Source organism: Callithrix jacchus, chromosome 5 (assembly GCF_049354715.1).
Source record: "Callithrix jacchus isolate 240 chromosome 5, calJac240_pri, whole genome shotgun sequence".
In the NCBI taxonomy this organism is placed as follows: Eukaryota; Metazoa; Chordata; class Mammalia; order Primates; family Cebidae; genus Callithrix; species Callithrix jacchus.
Window position 1 is genome coordinate 44,046,797 of NC_133506.1, and position 22,202 is coordinate 44,068,998.

General features: G+C 42.2%; 1 protein-coding gene across 4 annotated transcripts in view; it reads left to right on the forward strand.

The window, feature by feature from the left end:
• Positions 1 to 22,202, forward strand: part of ARFGEF2 (ARF guanine nucleotide exchange factor 2) — a 105,091-nt gene that overhangs the window by 31,213 nt on the left and 51,676 nt on the right. For 2 of the 4 annotated variants that reach the window (XM_035298863.3, XM_035298865.3), the window contains 10 exons: positions 6,318 to 6,386; positions 8,069 to 8,220; positions 9,500 to 9,630; positions 11,184 to 11,418; positions 12,084 to 12,183; positions 12,892 to 13,031; positions 14,794 to 14,902; positions 15,743 to 15,926; positions 18,246 to 18,357; positions 18,895 to 19,100. In XM_035298863.3, coding sequence (XP_035154754.1) covers positions 6,318 to 6,386; positions 8,069 to 8,220; positions 9,500 to 9,630; positions 11,184 to 11,418; positions 12,084 to 12,183; positions 12,892 to 13,031; positions 14,794 to 14,902; positions 15,743 to 15,926; positions 18,246 to 18,357; positions 18,895 to 19,100 — 1,438 coding nt within the window. The remainder of the gene's footprint in view (positions 1 to 6,317; positions 6,387 to 8,068; positions 8,221 to 9,499; positions 9,631 to 11,183; positions 11,419 to 12,083; positions 12,184 to 12,891; positions 13,032 to 14,793; positions 14,903 to 15,742; positions 15,927 to 18,245; positions 18,358 to 18,894; positions 19,101 to 22,202) is intronic. The other 2 variants (XM_035298864.3, XM_078371904.1) reach the window with 1 other exon arrangement.

The window sequence follows — 22,202 nt, forward strand, 5'->3', positions numbered from 1 at the left end:
TCCTTTCCCAAGTGATTCTGTCAAATGCTTCTTCGCTCAAGCAGGTTGTTCTACACAATATATCTGACCTGTCTTCATAATTGATCTCATCGCTTCTTCAGCCACATTACTGATAGTGATTTCTGTTGCTAGTATGTACCCTACTGAAGTGCACATATTTGAGCAGATTTTATTCCTTTTAATTTTCCAGACTGCTTGACATACATGAGAACAGACCAGGTGTTGTTGCTGGAATGTTGTTTGGTATTCATTTATTCAAGGAAAGCACAAAAGAAAAAATTGCCACCAAGAATGGTGTTTGTCTCAGGGTGAGCACAGAGTTGCCATCTACTTACTCCTGCTGTTGAGGGTCCTCAGGAAGGTGCTCAGAACCCCCCAGCCCGCCCTTTGTATCTGTCATCATCTTTGCCTTTCTAACTCTCTAGGGCAAGGATCAGGTTTTTACTGTAACCCTTGTTAAGCTGTGAACAGTTAATAAATATTAATATTTAAATACACTGTAATAAGCATAGCTGTGCAGATATAAAACCAAGTCTCTCTGAGCTGCATAAAACTGCTTCCACTTTAGCCTTTTCTGTACAGGAGCCACAGTGATCTCTCAAAAGCATGAATTAGATCTTGACCCATGCTCAAGCCCCTTTAGTAATTCCCCATCCTGCCCCATTCTGACTGAAAACCATGCCTGGTCCTCATAGCTTATACCTCTCTTTCTCTTTTTTGCTACACAATGCAGAGGTGCCCTTTCTGGTTATTGAAAGGCTGTGCTTGTTTCTGCCTCAGTGCCTTTGCACTTACTGTCTCTTCCCTGCCTCTGAACCCCCTGTATCTTCAGGTCTCTCAGTTGAGACTTGAGAGAGGCTTCCCTGATCAACTTCTGTAGCTCCTCATCACATCTGTCTCATTATCTTTTATTTTTTTCATAGCATTTACCAATACCTGAAATTACTGAAGGGTTCTGTTCAATTGTTCCTGGTCTGAAGCTTAGGCTGCCCTGCTCACCACCATATTCCCAACACCTAAAATGGTGCCTGGCACATACAGCAGACATTCAGCAAATACATTTTTTGAAGGAGGAGAAAACGTTGCTAGAATATAATTTTGCAGAAACACAGTAACTTGAAGTTCTGCTCTAACAAAGAGAAAATAATTTGCAGTTAGCATGTTGCTGTGGATTTTGTGGCCAATACTTGGTGCATCCCATGAGACTTTCCCAGGAACATGGGAATCAGATTGCCTAGGAGAAGCAAACCCCAGACCTGCAAATAGGGGGTCAGAATGGAGGTGTGCTGTTACCTTTCAAAAGAGCAAGGGGGCTGGGTGCCATGGCACACACACCTGTATTCCCAGCTACTTGGGAGGCTGAGGCAAGAGGATCATTTGAGGCCAGGAGTTTGATGCCTCAGTGTGTCCATGAATAGCCCACTGTGCTCCATCCTGGGCAGCGAAGCAAGACCCTGTCTCTAAATAAACACCCCAAATCAGTCAATCAATCTTAAAAGAGTAAATGACTTCCAGTTCTCGGGACTAGGCTCTAAAGAAAGAACAGGTCTTGGCCAGGCGCAGTGGCTCACATCTGTAATCCCAGCACTTTGGGAGGCCGAGGCATGTGGATCATGAGGTCAGGAGTTTGAGACCAGCCTGGCCAATATAGTGAAACCCCGTCTTTACTAAAAATGAGAAACTATTAGCCGTGCGTGGTGGTGGGCACCTGTAATCTCAGCTACTCAGGAGGCTGATTCAAGAGAGTGCCTGCAATCCCAGCTACTCAGGAGGCTGAGGCAGGAGAATTGCTCGAACCCGAGAGGTGGAGGTTGCAGTGAGCCGAGATCATGCCATTGCACTCCAGCCTGGGCGATAGCGAGACGCCATCTCAAATAAACAAGAAAGAACAGGTCCTCCAGGCAAGGGAGTTGAGCAAGGCAGACAAGGGAGCAAGGGAGACAGTGCCCAGGCCTAGAGTCCAGGCATCAAGGCCCAGTGAGAGGCCTGAGCTCTAGTGCCTCTGTGGCTATTATTTTTGTATGTTACTAAAGTATGTGGATGTTGGACACAACCGTGGGGCTCTCCCACAGACTGTCCTTCAGTAATCACCATCACATAGACACTCATTGTGCTGCTAACTCGGCATTCAACATAATGTTTTTCAGTTTAATTAACTGGGAACCCCCACAGCCTTCCTGGGATAATTTGCCTCCCATGTTATTTGTGTAGATGAAGAGAATTTACCAATAGGCCTGAGCATCTGTATTAGTCTGTTCTTGCATTGTTATGAAGAAATACCTGAGGCTGCTGGGTGTGGTGGCTCAAGCCTCCAATCCTAGCACTTTGGGAGGCCAAGGCAGCCAGATCACTTGAGGCCAGGAGTCAAAGTTTGTTTTCAGGATTCTGACTTTTAACTCCCAACACCAGATATCAGCACGCTGATGTTTTGTTCCAGCACACTGATGTCTGATGTTGGGAGTTAAAAGTCAGAATCCTAAGACATTTATATAAATTCTCTGTAAAATTACCTATGTGTTTGTGGATTTCTTACCTCACCTTTTATTTGAGACAGAGTCTTATTCTGTTGCTCAGGCTGCAGTGCAGTAGTGAGATCTTGGCTCAGTGCAACCTCCACCTCCCAGGGGGTCAAGTGATTCTCCTGCCTCAGCTTCCTGAGTAGCTGGGACCACAGGCGCATGCCACCACTTCTGGCTAATTTTGTATTTTTTAGTAGAAACAGGTTTCACCATGTTGGCCAAGATGGTCTTGAACTCCTGACCTCAGGTGATCCACTCACCTCAGCCTCCCAGAGTGCTGGGATTACATGTGTGAGCCACTGCACCTGACCAGGATCTTTGTTTTAGATGGTGATATGTTCCAAATGCCTGGAACAGTGCTGGACACATATACCCTCAGTTTGTTGATTCTTACCACCCTACCATCTCCCATGCACCCTACTTAACTGGATGTGGGTAGGCCTATCTCAGACTCCTCCCATTTTTTTCCCCATTATTCTTAGCATATGACTTCTATCTTTAAGGTCGTCTTATGGCTCAGGATCCTGTTGTTGTTCCAAGTAGGAAGAAAGGGAGAGGTATGACTAAAGAACTCTGCCAGCTGAGTCACTCCCCTTTCTAAAGAGGAGTTTTCTGGAAGTAGTTATCACCCTTGATAACTTATGCTTACCCTTCATTGGTATAACTTCATCACATGATCACCCTTTCTGCAAGAAAGGCTGGGAAATGTAGGCATATTCCCTCCCAAAACAAAATTCAGGATCTGTTAGGAAGGATGTGAGTTAGGTGGTTCTCTAGCTGGTTAGGGAGGGAATGGCAGCAAGGCTTCCCCTATGTGAACCTATTCAAGGTGGCTCCCTTATTTTGCTTCAGGACAGAGTGATTCTCCTGGCTCAGCCTTCTGAGTAACTGGAATTACAGGTGCCCGCTACCACACCCAGTTAATTTTTGTATTTTTGGTAGAGACCGAGTTTCACGATGTTGACCAGGCTGGTCTCAAACTTCTAACCTCAGGTGATCTACCCGCCTTGGTCTCCCAAAGTATTGGGATTATAGGCATAAGGCACTGTGCCTAGCCTATAAAAATAATTTTCTTTCTTCAATAATAAATTAATTTTAGCTTCTTCTAACATTTTTACTTTATAAACTTTATTTTTTTTAACTTTTTAACTCTTGTAATAGCACATGGTTTAAAACAAACACATTGTGCAGCTGTACAAAAATATTTTTTCTTTATATTCTTACTCTATAACTTTTTCTATTTCTTAAATTTTAGGTTTTTAAAACTTTAAAAAAGTTTTTCTTTTTTTTTTAAACTAAGCCACAAAATGGATTAGCCTGGGCCTAATCCAGGGTCAGGATCATTCATATCACTGTCTTCCACCTCCACATCTTGTCCCCTGGAAGCTCTTCAGGGGCAGTAACACACATGGAGTTGGTGTCTCCTATAATAACAATACTTACTTCTTGAATGCTTCCTGAACCTGCCTCAGACCTTTTTTTTGGAGACAAAGTCTCGTTCTGTTGCCAGGCTGGAGTACAGTGGTGCCATTTCAGCTCACTGCAACCTCTGCCTCCCAGGTTCAAGCAATTCTACTGCCTCAGCCTACTGAGTACCTGAGATTATAGGCACGCGTCACTTTGGCCAGCTAATTTTTGTATTTTTAATAAAGACGGGGTTTCACCATCTTGGCCAGGATGGTCTCGATTTCCTGACCTTGTGATCCACCCACCTTGGCCTCCCAAAGTGCTGGGATTACTGGTGTGAGCCACTGTGTCCCGCCCTGCCTGAGACATTTTTTTTTTTTTTTTTTTTTTTTTACTGTGAACAACTTCTTTTCTAAATAAATAGAAGGCAGTGACAATAAAAAGTATAGTATAGGCTGAGCATGGTGGCTCATGCCTGTAATCTCAACAGTTTGGGAGACCGAAGGTGGGTAGATCACTTGAGGTAGATCACTTGAGGTCAGGAGTTTGAGACCAGCCTGGCCAGTATGGTGAAACCTCATCTCTACTAAAAATACAAAAATTAGCTGGGTGTGGTGGCAGACACCTCTAATCCCAGTTACTCGGGAGTCTGAGTCTGGAAAATTGCTTGAGCCTCAGAGGTGGAGGTTGCAGTGAGCCAAGATTGTGTCACTGCACTCCAGCCTGGGCAACAGACTGAGACTCTCTCTCAAAAAAAGTATGTTACAATAAATACATAAACTAATAACATGGTCGTTTATTACCATTGCCATTATGTACTGTATAGAATTGCATGTTCTGTGCTTTTATATGACTGGTAGCAGAGTAGGTTTGTTCACACCAGCATCACCACAAATATAAGTAATAAGTTGTGCTGTGACATAACGACAGCTATGATGTCACTAGGTGGTAGGAATTTTTCAGCTCCATTTGTAATTTTCCGGGACTGCTATTATATGTGTGGTTCCTCATTTACCAAACATTGTTATGTGGTACATGACAGTATATTTAAAATACGTAATAATATATAATAATATAGTGGTGCATGAATGTGGCAAAAATTATGAAGGTGGTTTGAGAATGATGAAGTTTGAGTAACAGTGATACAGTCTAAATCATCCTTTTTAGATGAAGAAGTGAGTTTAGCAGATTGTGACTGTTTCTGGGGTTTTCTAATTTCAAGTACCCTTTGCCTCCTAGGAAAAATTTGTAACATCAATATTTTCCACACAAATTTACTTTGCCATGTAGATAGTTCCAGGGTATTAAGTGCTCAATGGAAATGAAAATACTTAGCACTGCCCTCCAGGACCTTATATATCAAGCATAGAACTCATAAAAATGGTGGTTGGGTTGAAAATCCTCATTAATACGTAGTCAGAGGGTTATTTTGGTTTTGCTTTTTTAAGGTGATTGCCTTTTTTGGTCAAAATGATGTTTTATAAATGAGTAATGCTAGGCCAGGTGCAGTGGCTCATGCTCGTAATCCCAGCACTTTGGGAGGCCATGGTGGGTGGATCACTTGAACTCAGGAATTTAAGACCAGCCTAGGCAGCATAGTGAAACTTTATCTCTACTAAAACTACAAAAGTTAGCCGGGCATGATGGGGCAGGAGGATTGCTTGCTTGAGCCAAGGAGGCAGAAGTTGCAGTGAGCTAGGATGGTGCCATTGCACTCCAGCCTAGACAAGAGCAAAACCCTGTCTTTAAACAAAAAAAAAAGAAGAGTGATGTTTACTTCTGAACATCTAGCCAAGAGCTGTTTACTTTATATAAACTCTTTCCCAGAACTAGTATTCTGAAAAAAAAAAAAAAGAGAGAGATACTGAACCTCTTCTGCTTAAATGTTAACATTTTACAGAATAATTTCATAAAAGTTTAGTAAATCCTCAACTATCACATTGGAAATCTCATGCCAAATTCTGGGTTTCCAGTGTGGGAAGGCGAAGCAGCAGAAGGCAAGTCGTTGGGCCCTGAGGCTAAGGCACAAGAGGAAGCTCCATCTTTTGTTCTGCCAGGAACCCTAGGCTGATTAAAATCGAGCTCCTGCCTCCAAGTTGGGAGTGGTGGGAAGGGCCCTGGGCCAAGCCACTGGGACTTAGGAAGGAAGAGCGTACAAGCCAGTGGGATTTTAGTGCTCCACAAAGGGAACCTCAAAAGCAGAACAGATGCTGCCTAAGTTTCCTGATTTCAAGGCAATTGTCCTCCATTGGCACAATCAGATTTGGCCTTTGGGAGAACTTGTTTGTACCCTTGCCTTCTGAAATGCATCTCTCCGTAATCTCCTTCCCTGTCTTTCTTTGTTTTTCCTGGAAATGCTTATGTGTGTTTTGTATTTGGGTGTGTGTATAGGGACTGATGATGGAGCCCAGGAGGTGGTGAAGGATATCTTGGAAGATGTAGTCACCTCTGCTGTTAAAGGTAAAAACCAAGGACAACCTAGCCTTTCCTCTTCTCTCATTCCTCCAAAAAGTCCTCAGCAAAATATTATAGTGTGAAGTTTCCTGACTTCCCTGCCCCAAGAACTTGTGGAGCTCATGGAAACTGAATCTTCCCACGTATGCCCATCTTTTATATGGGATTCAAAAATGACTTGTTTTTACTGACTCATTTTATTCTCATTTGGGTTGAGTTTGAGAAACATAGTCTGACAGTATTAGGCTTAGATGCTCCACATAGAGACCTAGAGGGCCATTCCATCTGCCTTATAGATTAGGGGGTATCCAGGTTTTTCTAGGAGTAGGCCATGAGCCCTGAGATCCATGTCCATTGCAGCTGAGTTTTCATGGCCAGCCATTGTTGTGTCAAGGGGACAGTCCACATGTCAACAGGTACCAGGTGTACAGGGAAGCTTTAGTTAGTTAGGCTTCATTCATAACTGCCTCATGGTATAGTTTCAGTGGAATTAAACTTGTATAGCTCAGAATGACTATTAGATGATGTTTTTTTCTTTGTTTCTGCCTAAAATCTCAGGTCAGTGGCTGTATGCTGAACACTTGGTTCCAGTGCCAATAAACCATTAATTGGTCCAGACATCAAGATGTTAGTTGGTTATAATCAGCATTTTTTTTAATGAAAGGGACTAAAATGATATATAGAGTACAAATTATCTGACTGCATCACATATAACGTTAAGTATTGTTTCATTAAATGTGTTTCAGTTTATGTGCATGTGTCTGTACTGGGATATAATTTCAAAAATTAATTTCTTACAGAGGTCAAGATTTAAAAGCTACTTTTCTAAGCCCTATCTTTTTGTCAAGGTACCACAAAGCTGTATACATATTGTATTGTTACTTCTTACAGAATGCCTGTAAAATAGAAATATTTTCTTTCATACCTTTAGGTTTGTTTCTGGGGTCTATACAAGAAGTCATCACATAATGAATGTTTGTCTTATTTACTTTGTGCCCTCAAGCCACTACTGCAGAGCCTGGCACATAATAGGCACTTAATATTTGTTGAATGAAATATGTTTTGTAAAAGCTGTTACTGAAAATTGTTCTCATTAAGTTGTTTCATGTCCCTTTTGTATATAAAGAACCACATTATAAATTTTTCTTAGAGTTTCATTGCTCTGCCGATCATCAGATATGCTTTCCTTTGTTGAATGATGAAATCTATTTCATTCTTTAATTCTTTCCCTTTTTCACATGGCTGCCAGGAAGCCCAGGTTTACATTTTTTCTCTGTGACTAAGGTTTTCTGTCATAACTGGCTCTTCTCTAATTCTTTTATTAATGGTACTTTTAAAAAATCTATACTTTTCAGGTTTAGCTGCTTCTAATCTTTTTCAAAAATGAATGGGGATGGGTGGGCAGGACAGCTGCATTCCACAATTCTGGAGTCACCATTGACCTGAAGAGAATTGTATATTGTTGTGGCCCTGGCAGTGGGGCTGTGGATAACAGATAACTTGTGAAGCTTAAGCATCACTTTGGCCATGCCTTTTCCAGGATTATGTCAGTCATGGGCTGGTGGCACAGGAAAAGGGGGAAAAGCAACAGCTGGGAGGTTACACAAATAACTTCTTTCTGGTGTTAGGCAACCTTTTGGGGTAAGTACAGTACTAATTTGGCTATGACTTTGTACTTGTGTTTTAAGAAGCAGCGGAAAAGCATGGTCTGACAGAACCTCAGAGAGTTCTAGGTGAACTGGAGTGCCAGGAATGTGCTATTCCTCCAGGAATAGATGAAAACTCACAGACCAACGGGATAGCAGATGACAGGCAGTCTTTGTCATCAGCAGATAATCTGGTATGTTGGTGATATCCTGTGTGGACTCATTGCCATTTTTTCTTTTTCAAAAGATGCAGAATTAAATCTTTTCTCAAAAGAAGCAAGTAAAATAAGCCGTATTCATTTATTAGTCACACAGTCCTGGGCTGATATTGTTTTAGCACATTCAGTTCTTGGAAGGTGCTAATGTTGCATGGTATATAACATCATTATTAAATCCTGTTTACTCAGACCTTTAAATACTTAAATTCCTGCCACTTTTCTTCTCTCTCAAAATAGTATAATTCATTATGGAAAAATAAAATATATAGTTACTTGTTTTTCCTTCTCTATAGTGAGAAGTCAGTATGTATGGGAAAGTCATTGATAACCCAGAGATTACCCTTGTTAACATCTCACTTATATCCTTCTAGATTTTTCTGCATCTCACACATTTTTCCACTTAAATAGAATAATACAGTATGTATCCAGTGTTGCAACCTGCTTTTTATTTATTTTTTTATTTTTATTTTTGTTTTTTGTTTTTTTTTTGAGACAAAGTCTCACACTGTTGCCCGGGCTGGAGTGCAGTGGTACAATCTCAGCTCACTGCAACCTCTGCCTCTTGGGTTCAAGCAATTCTCCTTCCCCAGCCTGCTGAGTAGCTGGGGTTACAGGTGTGTGCCACTACACCCGGCTAATTTTTTGTATTTTTAGTAGAGATGGGGTTTCACTATGTTGGCCAGACTGGTCTCGAACTCCTGACCTTGTGATCCGCCCGCCTTGGCCTCCCAAAGTGTTGGGATTACAGGCATGAGCCATTGCAGCTGGCCTACAATAATATTCTTAGACATACCTCTCTTCCCCGAGCTAATATAATTGCCTGTGTGTTTTTTTTTTTTTACAGCTTAACTTTTTATTATTTTTCATTTTAAACCACCCACACCAACTCTGAAGAACAAGGAACAAGGTTGTAGAATTGCTGTGATGATTCCTCCATAGCTCCTGTTTTGTCCTATCTTCCCCTCCCCCACATACCTCATCTCCCTGCTAAATAAATAGAAGAATTTGAATTTCCATGAGATGATTACATTTCTTATTTTTTATAAGAGTTATGCTTTTGTTTTTCCCCCCTCCCTTTTTATTTTTTGAGATATGATCTCACTGTGTTGCCCAGACTGGAGTGCAGCGGTGCCATCATGGCTTACTGCAGCCTTGACCTCCTGGGCTCAGTGGATCCTCCCACCTCAGCCTCCTGAATAGCTGGGACTACAGATACATGCCACCACACCCTGCCGATGTTTGTTTCTAATCCTAGGAATCTGATGCACAAGGACATCAAGTGGCTGCCAGGTTCTCCCATGTTCTGCAGAAGGATGCCTTCCTTGTGTTCCGCTCCCTGTGCAAGCTGTCCATGAAACCCCTTGGTGAAGGCCCTCCAGACCCAAAGTAAGCAGACGTCAGTTCTTGGCCATCTTAAACCCAATCATCCAGTAGCACATGGTACTGTGTTTCACATTCCCTTTGTTCCAAGAAGTCCCAGTGTCGTGTCTCTTTGTCGGTGTAAGGGCAGGAATGGTTTTACAACTGTTCAGACTCATGCAGTCTCTACAGTCCTTTCATACTGAATTGTCTCACTATCCCCACCAACCAAGATTTTGCTCAGTTTCGCTTTTTTTGGCATGGGAATGTGAAAAACAGTCTGTTCGTTGAACATATAGAAAACACGTTTTTACTAGCTAGTGAATTGAATCTCGTGATATAGAATAGGGAGGACAGGATGCCTGCAAACCTCAGTTCCCTGTTCTGTTTGGAAACCTCTGCTTCATCAATACAGATGTAAGCCTCAGATTTGACACAGGGAAACCAAACATTTCTTTGCACTAAACAAACTACTACAAGGATGTCAGCACTGTGGAGTGAGGAAAGCAAAGGTTTCAGAGCCAGAAAGGGCTGCATTTAGATCTTGGCTCCTCCACTTGAGAGCAGTTCCTTGGCTATGTGACTTACCAAGCCTCATCTGAAAAATGGAAATAATGGAAAATCATCTTACAAGATTGATGAAATGAAATATCAGTGTTGTCCTGAGCATGGGGCCTTGTACTTTATAAATTGTCACTATTGTTCTTGTCATTAGTCATTAATAATCCTCAACTCATCTATCGAGAATGCTGCTAATGCTATCATAGTATTAGGAAAATAGGCCAGGTGCGGTGGCTCACACCTGTAATCCCAGCATTCTGGGAGACCGAGGCGGGTGGCTCATATGAGGCCAGGAGTTCGAGACCAGCCTGGCCAACAAGACAAAACCCCATCTCTACAAAAAATACAAAAATTAGCCGGGTGTGGTGGTGCATGCCTGTAATCCCAGCCACTTGGGAGGCTAAGGCAAGAAAATCACTTGAACCCAGGAGGCAGAGGTTGCGGTAAGCCAAGATCTTGCCACTGAGCTGTAGCCTGGGTGACAGAGCAAGACTGTCTCAAACAATAAATTTTAAAAAATAAAAATAAATGTTAAGAAAATAGTTCATGAAAATTTACCATTTCTTACCATTCCTGAACTCAGGGATGGGCAGCAGGGAGGGAGGGTTGTGAGGTAGGTGATAAAGAGCACCATTTTCATGGTGTGTGAAGATAGGGTGAGCCAGGTGACTTAGCCTCCCGCAAGTGATAAAAAGTCTTGGTTCCATCAGTGCAGTTGCACAACTTGCTCTCCAGAGTCAGTTGACACTTAACTTTGCTCCTGCTGTATTCTCTACTTTGAGATGGAGAGGGACAAAAAGGAGTTGGCAGCTCTTGTTCTCAAAGGGCCTGCAGTTCCAGAAGGACCCACCTCATGCCATCTGCCCTTGTTCTCCTGACATTTAGGTGCTATTAATTCTTAACTCACTGGCTTCTCAGAAAATTTTGCTCATTGGTAGAGGAGCAAGGCCTTCTCAAGAAACATACTGTTTGACATTTTATCTTTTAGTACTGTTGTGGTTTTTCATTTTCTTTGCCAGATCCCATGAGCTACGTTCCAAGGTGGTTTCCCTGCAGCTGCTTCTCTCTGTGTTGCAAAATGCTGGCCCTGTGTTCAGGACTCATGAGATGTTCATCAATGCAATCAAGCAATATCTCTGTGTGGCCTTGTCCAAAAACGGCGTCTCTTCAGTGCCTGATGTCTTTGAGCTCTCTCTTGCCATTTTTCTTACTCTTCTTTCAAACTTTAAAATGCACTTGAAAATGCAGATAGAGGTACGGACTCCAAACTTTTTTCATTTGATTATTTACTATTATTATTAGTCATTAATAATAATACTCAATATTGAGAATGCTGCTAATATTACTGTAGGCATTAGGAAAATAGTTCATGAAAGTGTTTCATATCTTACCATCCCTGAACTCAGGGGTGGGCAGGGGCAGGGAGGGTTGTGAATGGCATATGCATCAGCTGGCACCTCAGTAAATCAGAACTTTTTGAATGAGTAAGATAATATCTTTTTATAAAAAGTTATTGCCCCCAGATCTTGTGTGCCTTTCATTTTAACCAAAGGAGATGCTCAACCCCTAAATATGTCTGTTTGGTCTATAAATTGTTTGAAATCATTTAGATTAGTTGCCAAATTGAGAAATCCTATTTTACATGAAAATCCAGATTTCTGGTTTCTCTCCAAAAAGTCACAACATGGGTCCTGCATTTCCACTTGGCAGATCCCCTGATGGCCCCCACCCCCCAGCCAGCCATCCCCATCAAGGCCAGGGTCACAGTGCCGCTCAGCTAGGCAGGCGCTCCACTCTTTTCCTTCTGCCCAGGGTATTTTACTTACTGCAGGATCGGCCTGGCTGCTGAAGACTTTGGATGTGTTGAGCCCTGGTTGAAACTGTTAATTAGTATCCTCCTTTGTCTTCATGTCATATAGGTCTTTTTCAAAGAAATTTTCCTGAACATTTTAGAAACATCAACAAGTTCTTTTGAGCACAGATGGATGGTCATTCAGACTCTGACAAGGATTTGTGCAGGTATTTTCACCTGGGGACACTCATCCACTGGACTTACTCATAAACACTTTTGATGCTTTAATTTGCCAAAGCTCACATTAAGACTTTTAACCCCTCCTTTTAGAGTTTTAAAGGCTAATTCTGACCTAATGACTAGCCAGCCCCACCTCTTCTTTTTTAGAGGATGACCAACTCAGACTGGTTTGCCCAGGACTTCCTCGTTTTAGCACTAAAAGTCTCAGGTCCCAGAAATGCCCTAATCCTGTCAAACTGGGACACTTGGTCACATTACCTACAAGCTGAGCCCTCTTAATCACAGGACTTGAGATACTGGTGCTACCAATTGGGTGCTATGGTACATGTGGATTTACCTTACACAATACAATTATGTGGCCTAAAGTAAGCATCCTACTTGTCTGGCATCAAATGCAATTTTCTAAGAGTGACACAACTTTAAGAGGTAGTTGTTAGCCCCTTCCTTGATGCGAAAAGTGAGCCTTGGACAGGTGGAATGAACTGCCTGAGATTTCATTTTGCTCAGAAGCAGGCCTGAAAACAACCTTCTCTCTGCTAGCTTCCTAGTACATCCAACATGTGTTTCCTGAGTGAGATGTGTCCACGAGGTTGGTGGTTCACTGGGGAAATTTGTTGGTAAACAGATCTTGTTTGATAAGAAAACATAACTGCTATTTGATCAGAATTTCTGATACTTATATGTTATTTTCCAAGATGCCCAGTGTGTTGTGGATATTTATGTCAACTACGACTGTGATTTAAATGCTGCTAACATTTTCGAGCGCCTTGTAAATGATTTATCCAAAATTGCTCAGGGAAGAAGTGGACATGAGCTGGGAATGACACCTCTACAGGTAAAAAACACTGCAGACATTCAATTATATTAAAGTTCACTCATTCCAGTTAACATTTATTAAGTGCCACCACATGACAGGCACTGTCTTTGATATAGTAAACAAAACATGCATATGTATGCACACAATTCCTGCCATCATGAAATGACATTAAAGAAGTCAGTTCAGATGATGATAAGGGCTTCAGAGAATACTAAAACAGGGATGGAAGAGGAGGTGCTGGAGGTGAGGTGCTGTAATTCTTAATGGGGTCTTTAGGGTAACACCTTAGAAGGTGACCTTTGAGCTGAGACCCATTGGAAGCAAATTCATTCAGTCACCCTTCCAAAGATAGTGTGGAAAACAGGATCCCAGTCTGCAATACAGGCAATGAAGATTGCCTAGAAGCAGAATGCCTTATTATTTAGAGTACCTACAAAGAAAATAGGATGCTTAACTCTAGGCTTCTGAATGAACTGGTTGGAGGGTCTACAAGCTCTCTGGAATTATGTGTAGGATTTTGGTGTATGGGCATTTTTCCTAAAAGATGGTCATAATTGTCATTAGAATCATCACAGAGATCTTTGCTGCCTGTGATGCTGTCTTGAATCTAATATATTTGCATTTTTTTTCTTTTTTCTTTTAATTTTGTCCAAGACAGAGTCTTGCTCTGTCTCCCAGAGCTGGAGTACAATGGCATGATCTCGGCTCACTGCAGCCTCCACCTCCCGGGTTCAAGCAATTCTCCTTCCCCAGCCTCTCAAGTAGCTGGGATTACAGGCACACACCACCACACACAGCTAACTTTTTTGTATGTTTAGTGGAGATGGGGTTTCACTATGTTGGCCAGGCTGGTCTCGAACTCCTTACCTGGTGATCCGCCCTTCTCAGCCTTGGAAAGTGCTAGAATTACAGGTGTGAGCCACCATGTCCAGCTTCATTTTTGTTAGATATATTCATATTCAACTTGTTATTTAAGAATGCTATTTATTTTTGAAAATCAGCATTTTTATTTACTTAAAGGGTGAGCCTTAAAATGGAATGTATTTGTAGTATTTAGGGGATACATTGTATCCAGAGTTACTTACTTGCTACATAATTCAAGGTTCTTTTCTCCTTTTTTCAGAGTTACTAGTTAAGACCTCTTTGGTTTTGTTTTTTTTGAGACAGAATCTCCCATCTGTCACCCAGGCTAGAGTGCTGTGGCGTGATCTAGGCTCACTGCAACCTCCGCCTCCTGGGTTCAAGTGATTCTCCTACCTCCTGAGTGGCAGGGATTACAAGTGCTTGCCACCATAGCCGGCTGATTTTTGTGTTTTTAGTAGGATACAGTTTCACCATGTTGTCCAGGCTGGTCTCAAACTTCTGACCTCAGGTTATCCACCTGCACTGGCTTCCCAAAGTGCTGGCATGAGCCACTGAGCCCGGCAATACCTTGTTATTATTTTTTTTAATTAAAAATTTTAAGTTTTTTTTTTTTTTTCTTTAAATCACACAAGCAGTGAATGAAAACTTCAAAAATTCAAATAACATTGTTCACTTTAGGAAACCACATATCCCATATTTTTGCTGCTGGGATGTTTATAATGCACACCTTTAGAGATGTCCAGGGTTTTTGCAATGTATCGTTAATACTTGTCATTTCTTAGCCTTGGGTTTGTTTCATCCTTAATAGCACTGACTGTCAGTGATTTATCCCATAGCCTCACAGGGTTCCCAAAGAGCCTTGTAGATGTCTTCATTTTTCTGTTAACCCTCTACCCTGTGTCACTTTTTCCCTTAGGAGCTCAGCCTGAGGAAGAAAGGCCTGGAGTGCCTCGTGTCCATTCTCAAGTGCATGGTGGAGTGGAGCAAAGACCTCTATGTGAATCCCAACCACCAAACCAGTCTCGGTAAGAGAGCATTGCTGCCACACCCACCTCTATTCATAATAGGCTCCTATGACTGCTGGGAACAGTTATCTTGGTATAACTGTCTTAGAATTAAAAAAGACTTTTCAGTTTGCTAAATACCTATATTATTTTGAAAGTCCTGCTTTTAATGCATCTGGAGTTGTGTGAAGTTGTGCTGGAACTTCATTGTTTCAGATAGAGAACCAGTTGTTCCAGTGCCTTTTTAGTAGTTGCTCATTCCCTCACTGATTCAAAGCCTCACCCTTATGATATACCATATTTTCCTATGTATATAAGTCTCTTTGTGCAATTTCAATTTTTTTTAAGAGACAGGGTCTTTTTCCATTACCAGAGTATAGTGATGCGATTGTAGCTCACTGCAGCCTTAAACTCCCGGGCTCAAGCGATCCTACCACCCAAGTGATCCTCCCACCTCAGCCTCCCAAAGCACTGGGATTTCAGATGTGAGCCACTGTGCCTGGCCTTCTTTCTGGATTTTCTGTTCTTTTCTGTTTATCTGTTTTAACACCAATACCACACTTGTTTCTGGTACCTTATAGGGCAAGTCCTCCTATTCAGTGTTCTTAAGTTGTCTTGACTGCTTTTTGCCTTTTTTACTCTTTCATGTAAATTTTAGAATTCACTCATCAAGTTCCATGAAGAAATAAGTTTTTAAGTAAAGTATCTGAGTAATGCTAAGGTTTCATGCTTATGTTCCTTATAGTATAGACTTGTTGCTATTACAGATCTGGGAAAGAGGGGCTGTGCCGCCAGACCTTGCTTAGCTGTGTCTGTGTCCCACCTGCTTATTTAATTTGCTTTGCTTTTGTGTCCCTGCAGGTCAGGAGAGGCTCACGGATCAGGAAATGGGGGATGGGAAAGGCCTTGACATGGCAAGACGGTGTAGTGTGACATCCATGGAGTCCACAGTGTCCTCGGGGACCCAGACAACCGTTCAGGACGACCCTGAGCAGTTTGAAGTCATCAAGCAACAAAAGGAAATCATCGAACATGGCATCGAGCTGTGAGTGTGGCTGCCGTTCTGGTCTTCCACTCTCAGGGATTCTGGCAAAGCCATGTTTTCTCTGGGAACCTGGGACTGATTTCTAAAAAGGAAATGCCTGTTTACAAAAGGCTAATGCTGGCACTTGTAGCCAAGCCTGATTGAGCCAGGCAGTGAGTGAATGAGTATGTGTGTATGTCTATGCACAGAGAGAGAAAACTTTTAATACCTTTGTGTGGTTGATACAGCATTTATTTTTCCTTTTCTAATGAAAATAATAAAACCAATTTAGAAAATACGGAAAAGTGGCCGGGTGCGGTGGTTCACACCTATAATCCCAGCACTTTGGGAGGCCGAGGCGGGTGGATCACAAGGTCAAGAGATCAAGACCATCCTGGTCAACGAGGTGAAACCCCATCTCTACTAAAAATACAAAAATTAGCTGGGCATGGTGGTGCGCGCCTGTAATTCCAGCTACTCGGGAGGCTGAGGCAGGAGAATTGCTTGAACCCAGAAGGCGGAGGTTGCAATGAGCCGAGATTGTGCCATTGCACTCTAGTCTGGGTAACAACAGTGAAACTCCGTCTCAAAAAAAAAAAAAATATGGAAAAGTATAAAGTAAGAATGTAAAAATCACTCATAAAATTACTGCCTGAGGAACTCACTATTGGTAGCATATTTTTCCAACTATATATTACGAAAATTTCAACATGCCAAAAAATTACTGTTTGTCTTGTCTGTTTTATTTATGTGTATATTTTTCTGAACCATTTGAAAGTAATTTGTAGCCAACATGAGACCTCAGCCAAATCTCTGAAAAGTAAAGGACATTCTCCCATATAACCACAGCATCATCATCACAATCATTGGTAAATCTTCATGTGTTTCTTTCCAATCTTTTACACACATCAGCATATACAAAGTCATATATCATATTCCAACTTGTGAATGGCTAGATAACTTAGTAAATTCAACTTATTCTAAAAGTTGAAGTTACAGTACTCAGCTATTAATTGATTAATTTGATATTCTTATTTCTACCCTCACCACCCCACCTCCCTCCAGTGTGTTCTGCCCACAGCAGCTAAAGCAATCTTTTAAAAACATAAATCAAGTCTTATGACTCTCCTGCCTAAATGGTTTTCTGTTCTGCACCATGGCCTGACCCAGCCTCTGGCCTCAATTGCTGATCTGATCTCCTACTAATTCCCCCAAGTCACATGATATATTTTCAGTCCCTTGAACACCTCCAGCTCTTTTCATCGTGGTGTCTTCTGCTTGAAATTCTCTTGGCTCTTTTTCATTCCACAGACTTGGTAAAACATCTCTTCCTCAAAGAAGCCTTTGGCAACTGTACTATCTGAACAGATCCCAAGTTAATTTCTGTCCTTGCCCCATTTATGTCTTTCATGGCACTTGCCAGTTTGTGCTTACACATGAATATCACCCTCCAGCTTTAGGCCTGGTAAATAATAAGTTGCGTCTATACACATTGGTTAGCTTTGCCTTCCTTTAACAAGAAATACAAAATGGGCTGGGCATGGTGGCTCACGCCTGTTATCCCAGCATTTAGGTAGGCAAAGGAGGAAAGATCGCTTAGAGTTCCAGACCAGCCTGGGCAACACAGTGAGACCTTGTCTCTTTAAAAAAAAGAAAAGAAAAGAAAAAGTAGAGAAAGGGGAAAAAAAGCAAATACAAAATAACATGCTTAACTATGTATTTCTCGCTCAAGGAAATCCAAAAGCGGACAGTTCTAAGGCTCTTATGGTTGCTCTTAAGAACATCAGAGATCCAGGCTCCCTTTATCTGTCTGCTTCACCATATTTAGCCAGAGAGGGTGGCTTCATGGTATAAGATGACTGCTAGAGTACCAGTCATCCCACAAACATTCTGGAGAAGAGGGAAAGAACAAAAAGAGAAAGGAGCAGACTTCCTTCCTGAGTCAGCTTTGTTTAAGAATCCTTCCTAGAAGTACCCACACCACTTCTGGTCATATCTCACTGGCTAGAAGTTTATCACGTGGCCATCCTTTATTTAAGGGAGGTAGGGAAATGTTTTTATTCCACATGGCTGTGTTCCCAACTAAACACCTAGGGTTCTATTGGTATTGGAGAAGGGCAGCGTGGATACGACGTGACAACCAGCAGACTCTGACCAGACATAGCTGGATCAGAAATTGAAGGTGGAATTTGGAAAAGCTGCCAGGACAGATGTGACCTTACTGGCTTTTATGTGATCACTTGTTCCTAGCATTCTATTATGATTTATCTCAAATACCAGCTTTTGCTGTCCTCCAGATTTTGAAATAAGCAGCTTGTGTCCCATCTCTGCTTGAAACAGGTTCAACAAGAAACCCAAGAGGGGGATCCAGTTTCTCCAGGAGCAGGGCATGCTGGGAACGTCAGTTGAAGACATAGCCCAATTTCTGCACCAGGAGGAGCGCCTGGATTCTGTAAGGCTGGGGTTGTAGCACTTGCATGTGAGTTCTATCAGGCGATTGTGAGCCTTTACCAGTTTTCACCTTGAGATTGGGTGGCCCTGAGTACATTGTCTGTTGTCCACCCCTCGGTTACCACAGTCCTGCTTGTCCCTTTGGCTAGTGTTGCAGAAAGCTCTTTGATGGGAATAAGCTAGCCTCCTAGCAGATGGCTGCGTATTTGCTGGATGAGTGTCAGAGCTAGAAATGTTCCTTGAATGCTAGAAACAGTTATTCTGGCTGCCTGTCTGCAACTAACCTGAACGTACCCTGTCATTCTCTCCATTTTACATCTCTTGTGCCTCCCCTCCTCTTCCTTCATCCATGCAGGACAGGCTGCTTTTGGAAGGGGTGGGTAGGTGGGCAGATCAGGGAATTCCCAGCTTTTTAAGCAGTTCAGCCTGTTCTGGCCAGTTAGGGCCAGGCTATTCTGACTCCACCCTTTGGCTGCTGGCTTTTGCTGTGGGTTCGTATTTGACAATTTCCAAATATAAGTGAATGTGTATGTTTCAGACCCAAGTAGGCGATTTTCTGGGCGATAGCGCAAGGTTCAACAAGGAGGTGATGTATGCCTATGTGGACCAGCTTGACTTCTGTGAAAAAGAATTTGTCTCAGCTCTGCGGACATTCCTAGAAGGTTTCCGCCTACCTGGGGAAGCCCAAAAGATTGACCGATTAATGGAGAAGTTTGCCGCGAGATACATAGAGTGCAACCAAGGGTGAGCACCGATTTTGAGTCCCTTCCAGATCATCTGTTTGCCTGCCTCAGAACACTAATTTTAATTTGGTTGGGGTTTAATCTTTGTGTATCAGTGCCAAGCAACTAAAGCTTTTGTTTACTGTGTGTCAGGCACTGTGCTAAGGGATTATTTCACATAAGACCTCACATAATCTGTTTATGTCCCTATCCTACAGACAAAGAGATTGAGGACCATAGAGATTAACTTGCCCAAGATCACACAGCTAAAGCCTGTGCTGTTAGCTTTGTGCTGTTAACTTCTGTAAAAGAGTAGTTTCATAAGTTGAGAGGAGACAATTGGGCACCTCTTCCCTAATCAAAAACAGTTCCCCTGATTTAATATATGGAGTAAGTCTCAAGGATTTTGGTTTTTCTTTGATTATATACTGATGAGCAGGTTACAGAAATGGCTGCATAGCTAATAAAAACCACCAAAGTACGCGATTTTATCTGGGGACCTTTTTTGATGGGCAGTTCGTGATTTTGTAAGAAGTAGAAATAGGAAGGAGAACAAACCATTATTAAGTATCTCTTTTGTATGGGCCATGCCATGGGTTTTCATTTAATAAATGGCAAGCCCGGGAATAGTATCCCTGTTTTACAGATGAGGAAATTGAGAATCTGAGAGATTGAGCAACCTGTCCAGAATTAATCAGCTACTAAGGAGCAGAACCAGGGTTGAATATGGATTTACCTAACTCAAAAGCTCATCATGTTTGGGCCAGGCGGAATGGCTCTCACCTGTAATTCCAGCACTTTGGGAGGCCAAGGCAGGCAGATCACTTGAGGTCAGGAGTTTGAGACCAGCCTGGCAAATGTGGTGAAAGCCCATCTCTACCAAATATACAAAAAAATTAGCCAGGTAATCCCGGCTACTCCAAGGCTGAGGCAGGAGAATCACTTGAACCTGGGAGTCGGAGGCTACAATGAGCCAAGATTGCGCCACTGTACTCTAGCCTGGACGACAAAGGCAGACTGTATCTAAAAAAAAAAAAAAAAAAAAAGTTGATGTTCTCTCCACTGAACATTAAATTAGAAATATGTCTGAATATACTGTGACCATAATGTAGAAATTGCTCAGTAGAAACTTTTATTTTTTTTGAGACAGGGTCTTGCTCTGTAGCCCAGGTTGGAATACAGTGGCATGATCACAGATCACTGCAGCCTGGATCTTCCTGGCTCAGTCACTCCCCTCACCTCAGCCTCTTGAATTGCTGGGACTACAGGTGCATGTCACTGTGCCTGGCTAATCTTTTGTATAATATTTCTGTGGAGATGGAGTTTCACCATGTTGCCCAGTCTGGTCTTGAACTCCTAGCCTCAAGGGATCCCCTAGCCTCAGTCTCCCAAAGTGGGGATTTACAGATGTGACCTACCACAGCTGCTTGAAACATTTTATTAACAGTTTGCCTCTAAAGTCAACTTTGTTTTCATATTAATTGGTCCCAGTCCTCCAAGCATATAGTATGCTGTCCCCAGGAGACGGCAGGATTGGCAAAGGCATCATATGATCATTTTAACCAAATAGACATTAGATCTCTCTCTGAAGGCATAATTAGATGCTATTTACTTTAAATGTACCTCCCATGTGGACCTGGAAACCTTGGTCTGTTTTGCTCAGTTAGTTAATATGTGACCCAATTACATCTCATATTAAAAGACTTTTTGTTGTGTTCTTCATTTCTACTTTTCCTGTAAATTAGTTCAACCATTGTGGAAGACAGTGTGGCAATTCCTCAAGGACCTAGAAATAGAAATTCCATTTGACCCAGCAATCCCATCACTGGGTATATATCCAAAGGATTATAAATCGTTCTAATATAAGGACACATGCACACGAATGTTCATTGCAGCACTGTTTACAATAGCAAAGACCTGGAATCAACCCAAATGCCCATCGATGATAGACTGGACAGGGCAAATGTGGCACATATACACCATGGAATATTATGCAGCAATCAAAAACGATGAGTTCGTGTCCTTTATAGGGACATGGATGAACCTGGAGAACATCAACAAGAACAGAAAATGAAATATTGCATGTTCTCACTCATAGGCGGGTGTTGAACAATGAGAAAACATGGACACAGGGAGGGGAGCACTACACACTGGGGTCTGCTGTGGGGAATAGGGGAGGGACAGCAGGGGGTGGGGAGTTGGGAGAGATAGCATGGGGAGAAATGCCAGATACAGGTGAAGGGGAGGAAGGCAGCAAATCACACTGCCATATGTGTACCTATGCAGCTGTCTTGCATGTTCTTCACATGTACCCCAAAACCTTAAATGCAATTAAAAAAAAAATTTCTACTTTTCCTATTATGACCAGTTTGGACAGGACAGTATCTAGCTTTAGCCTCATATCCTCAAAGTCTGTGCATCCACATGTTGTCCTTCTGTTCCAGCATAGGCAAAAAAGTCAGACTACACCAGCATATTGTTTAGAACAGCATAAATATTTTCCTTTGTATTTCTACTGCTAAATGTTTTAATGGATAATATAGACTATAAATAACAGCTAAACAGCAGTTTTAGTCATCTTTATGTCATGTCTAGCATGGTTCATGGCACGAAATAGATGTTCTCCAGAACAGGACAGGGTTGGGGGAAGCAGTCAAGGAAGGCAGTTAGTGTGCGAAATGTAGTGAGATGCCCTTTCTGGGGTTCGGCACTGAATGTAAGGTCTCCTGACCTGCCCACTTGCCTTGCCCTAGTCTTTGCCCAGATGCTTCTTGGGGTCTTTTAAAAAAATTTATTTGAAATTGCTTTATTCAAAGAAGCCTACATTTATTTTTATTTATTTATTTATTTTGAGACAGAATCTTGCTCTGTCACCCAGGCTGAAGTGCAGTTGGCAGTCTCAGCTCACCGTAACCTCCGCCTTCTGGGTTCAGGTGATTCTCCTGCCTCAGCCTCCCGAGTAGCTGGGGTTACAGGCAGCTGCCACCATGCCCAGCCAATTTTTGTATTTTTAGTAGAGACAGAGTTTCACCATATTGGCCAGGCTGCTATCAAACCCCTGACCTCAAGGATCCACCCACCTCCCAAAGTGTTGAGATTACAGGTGTGAGCCACCACACCTGGC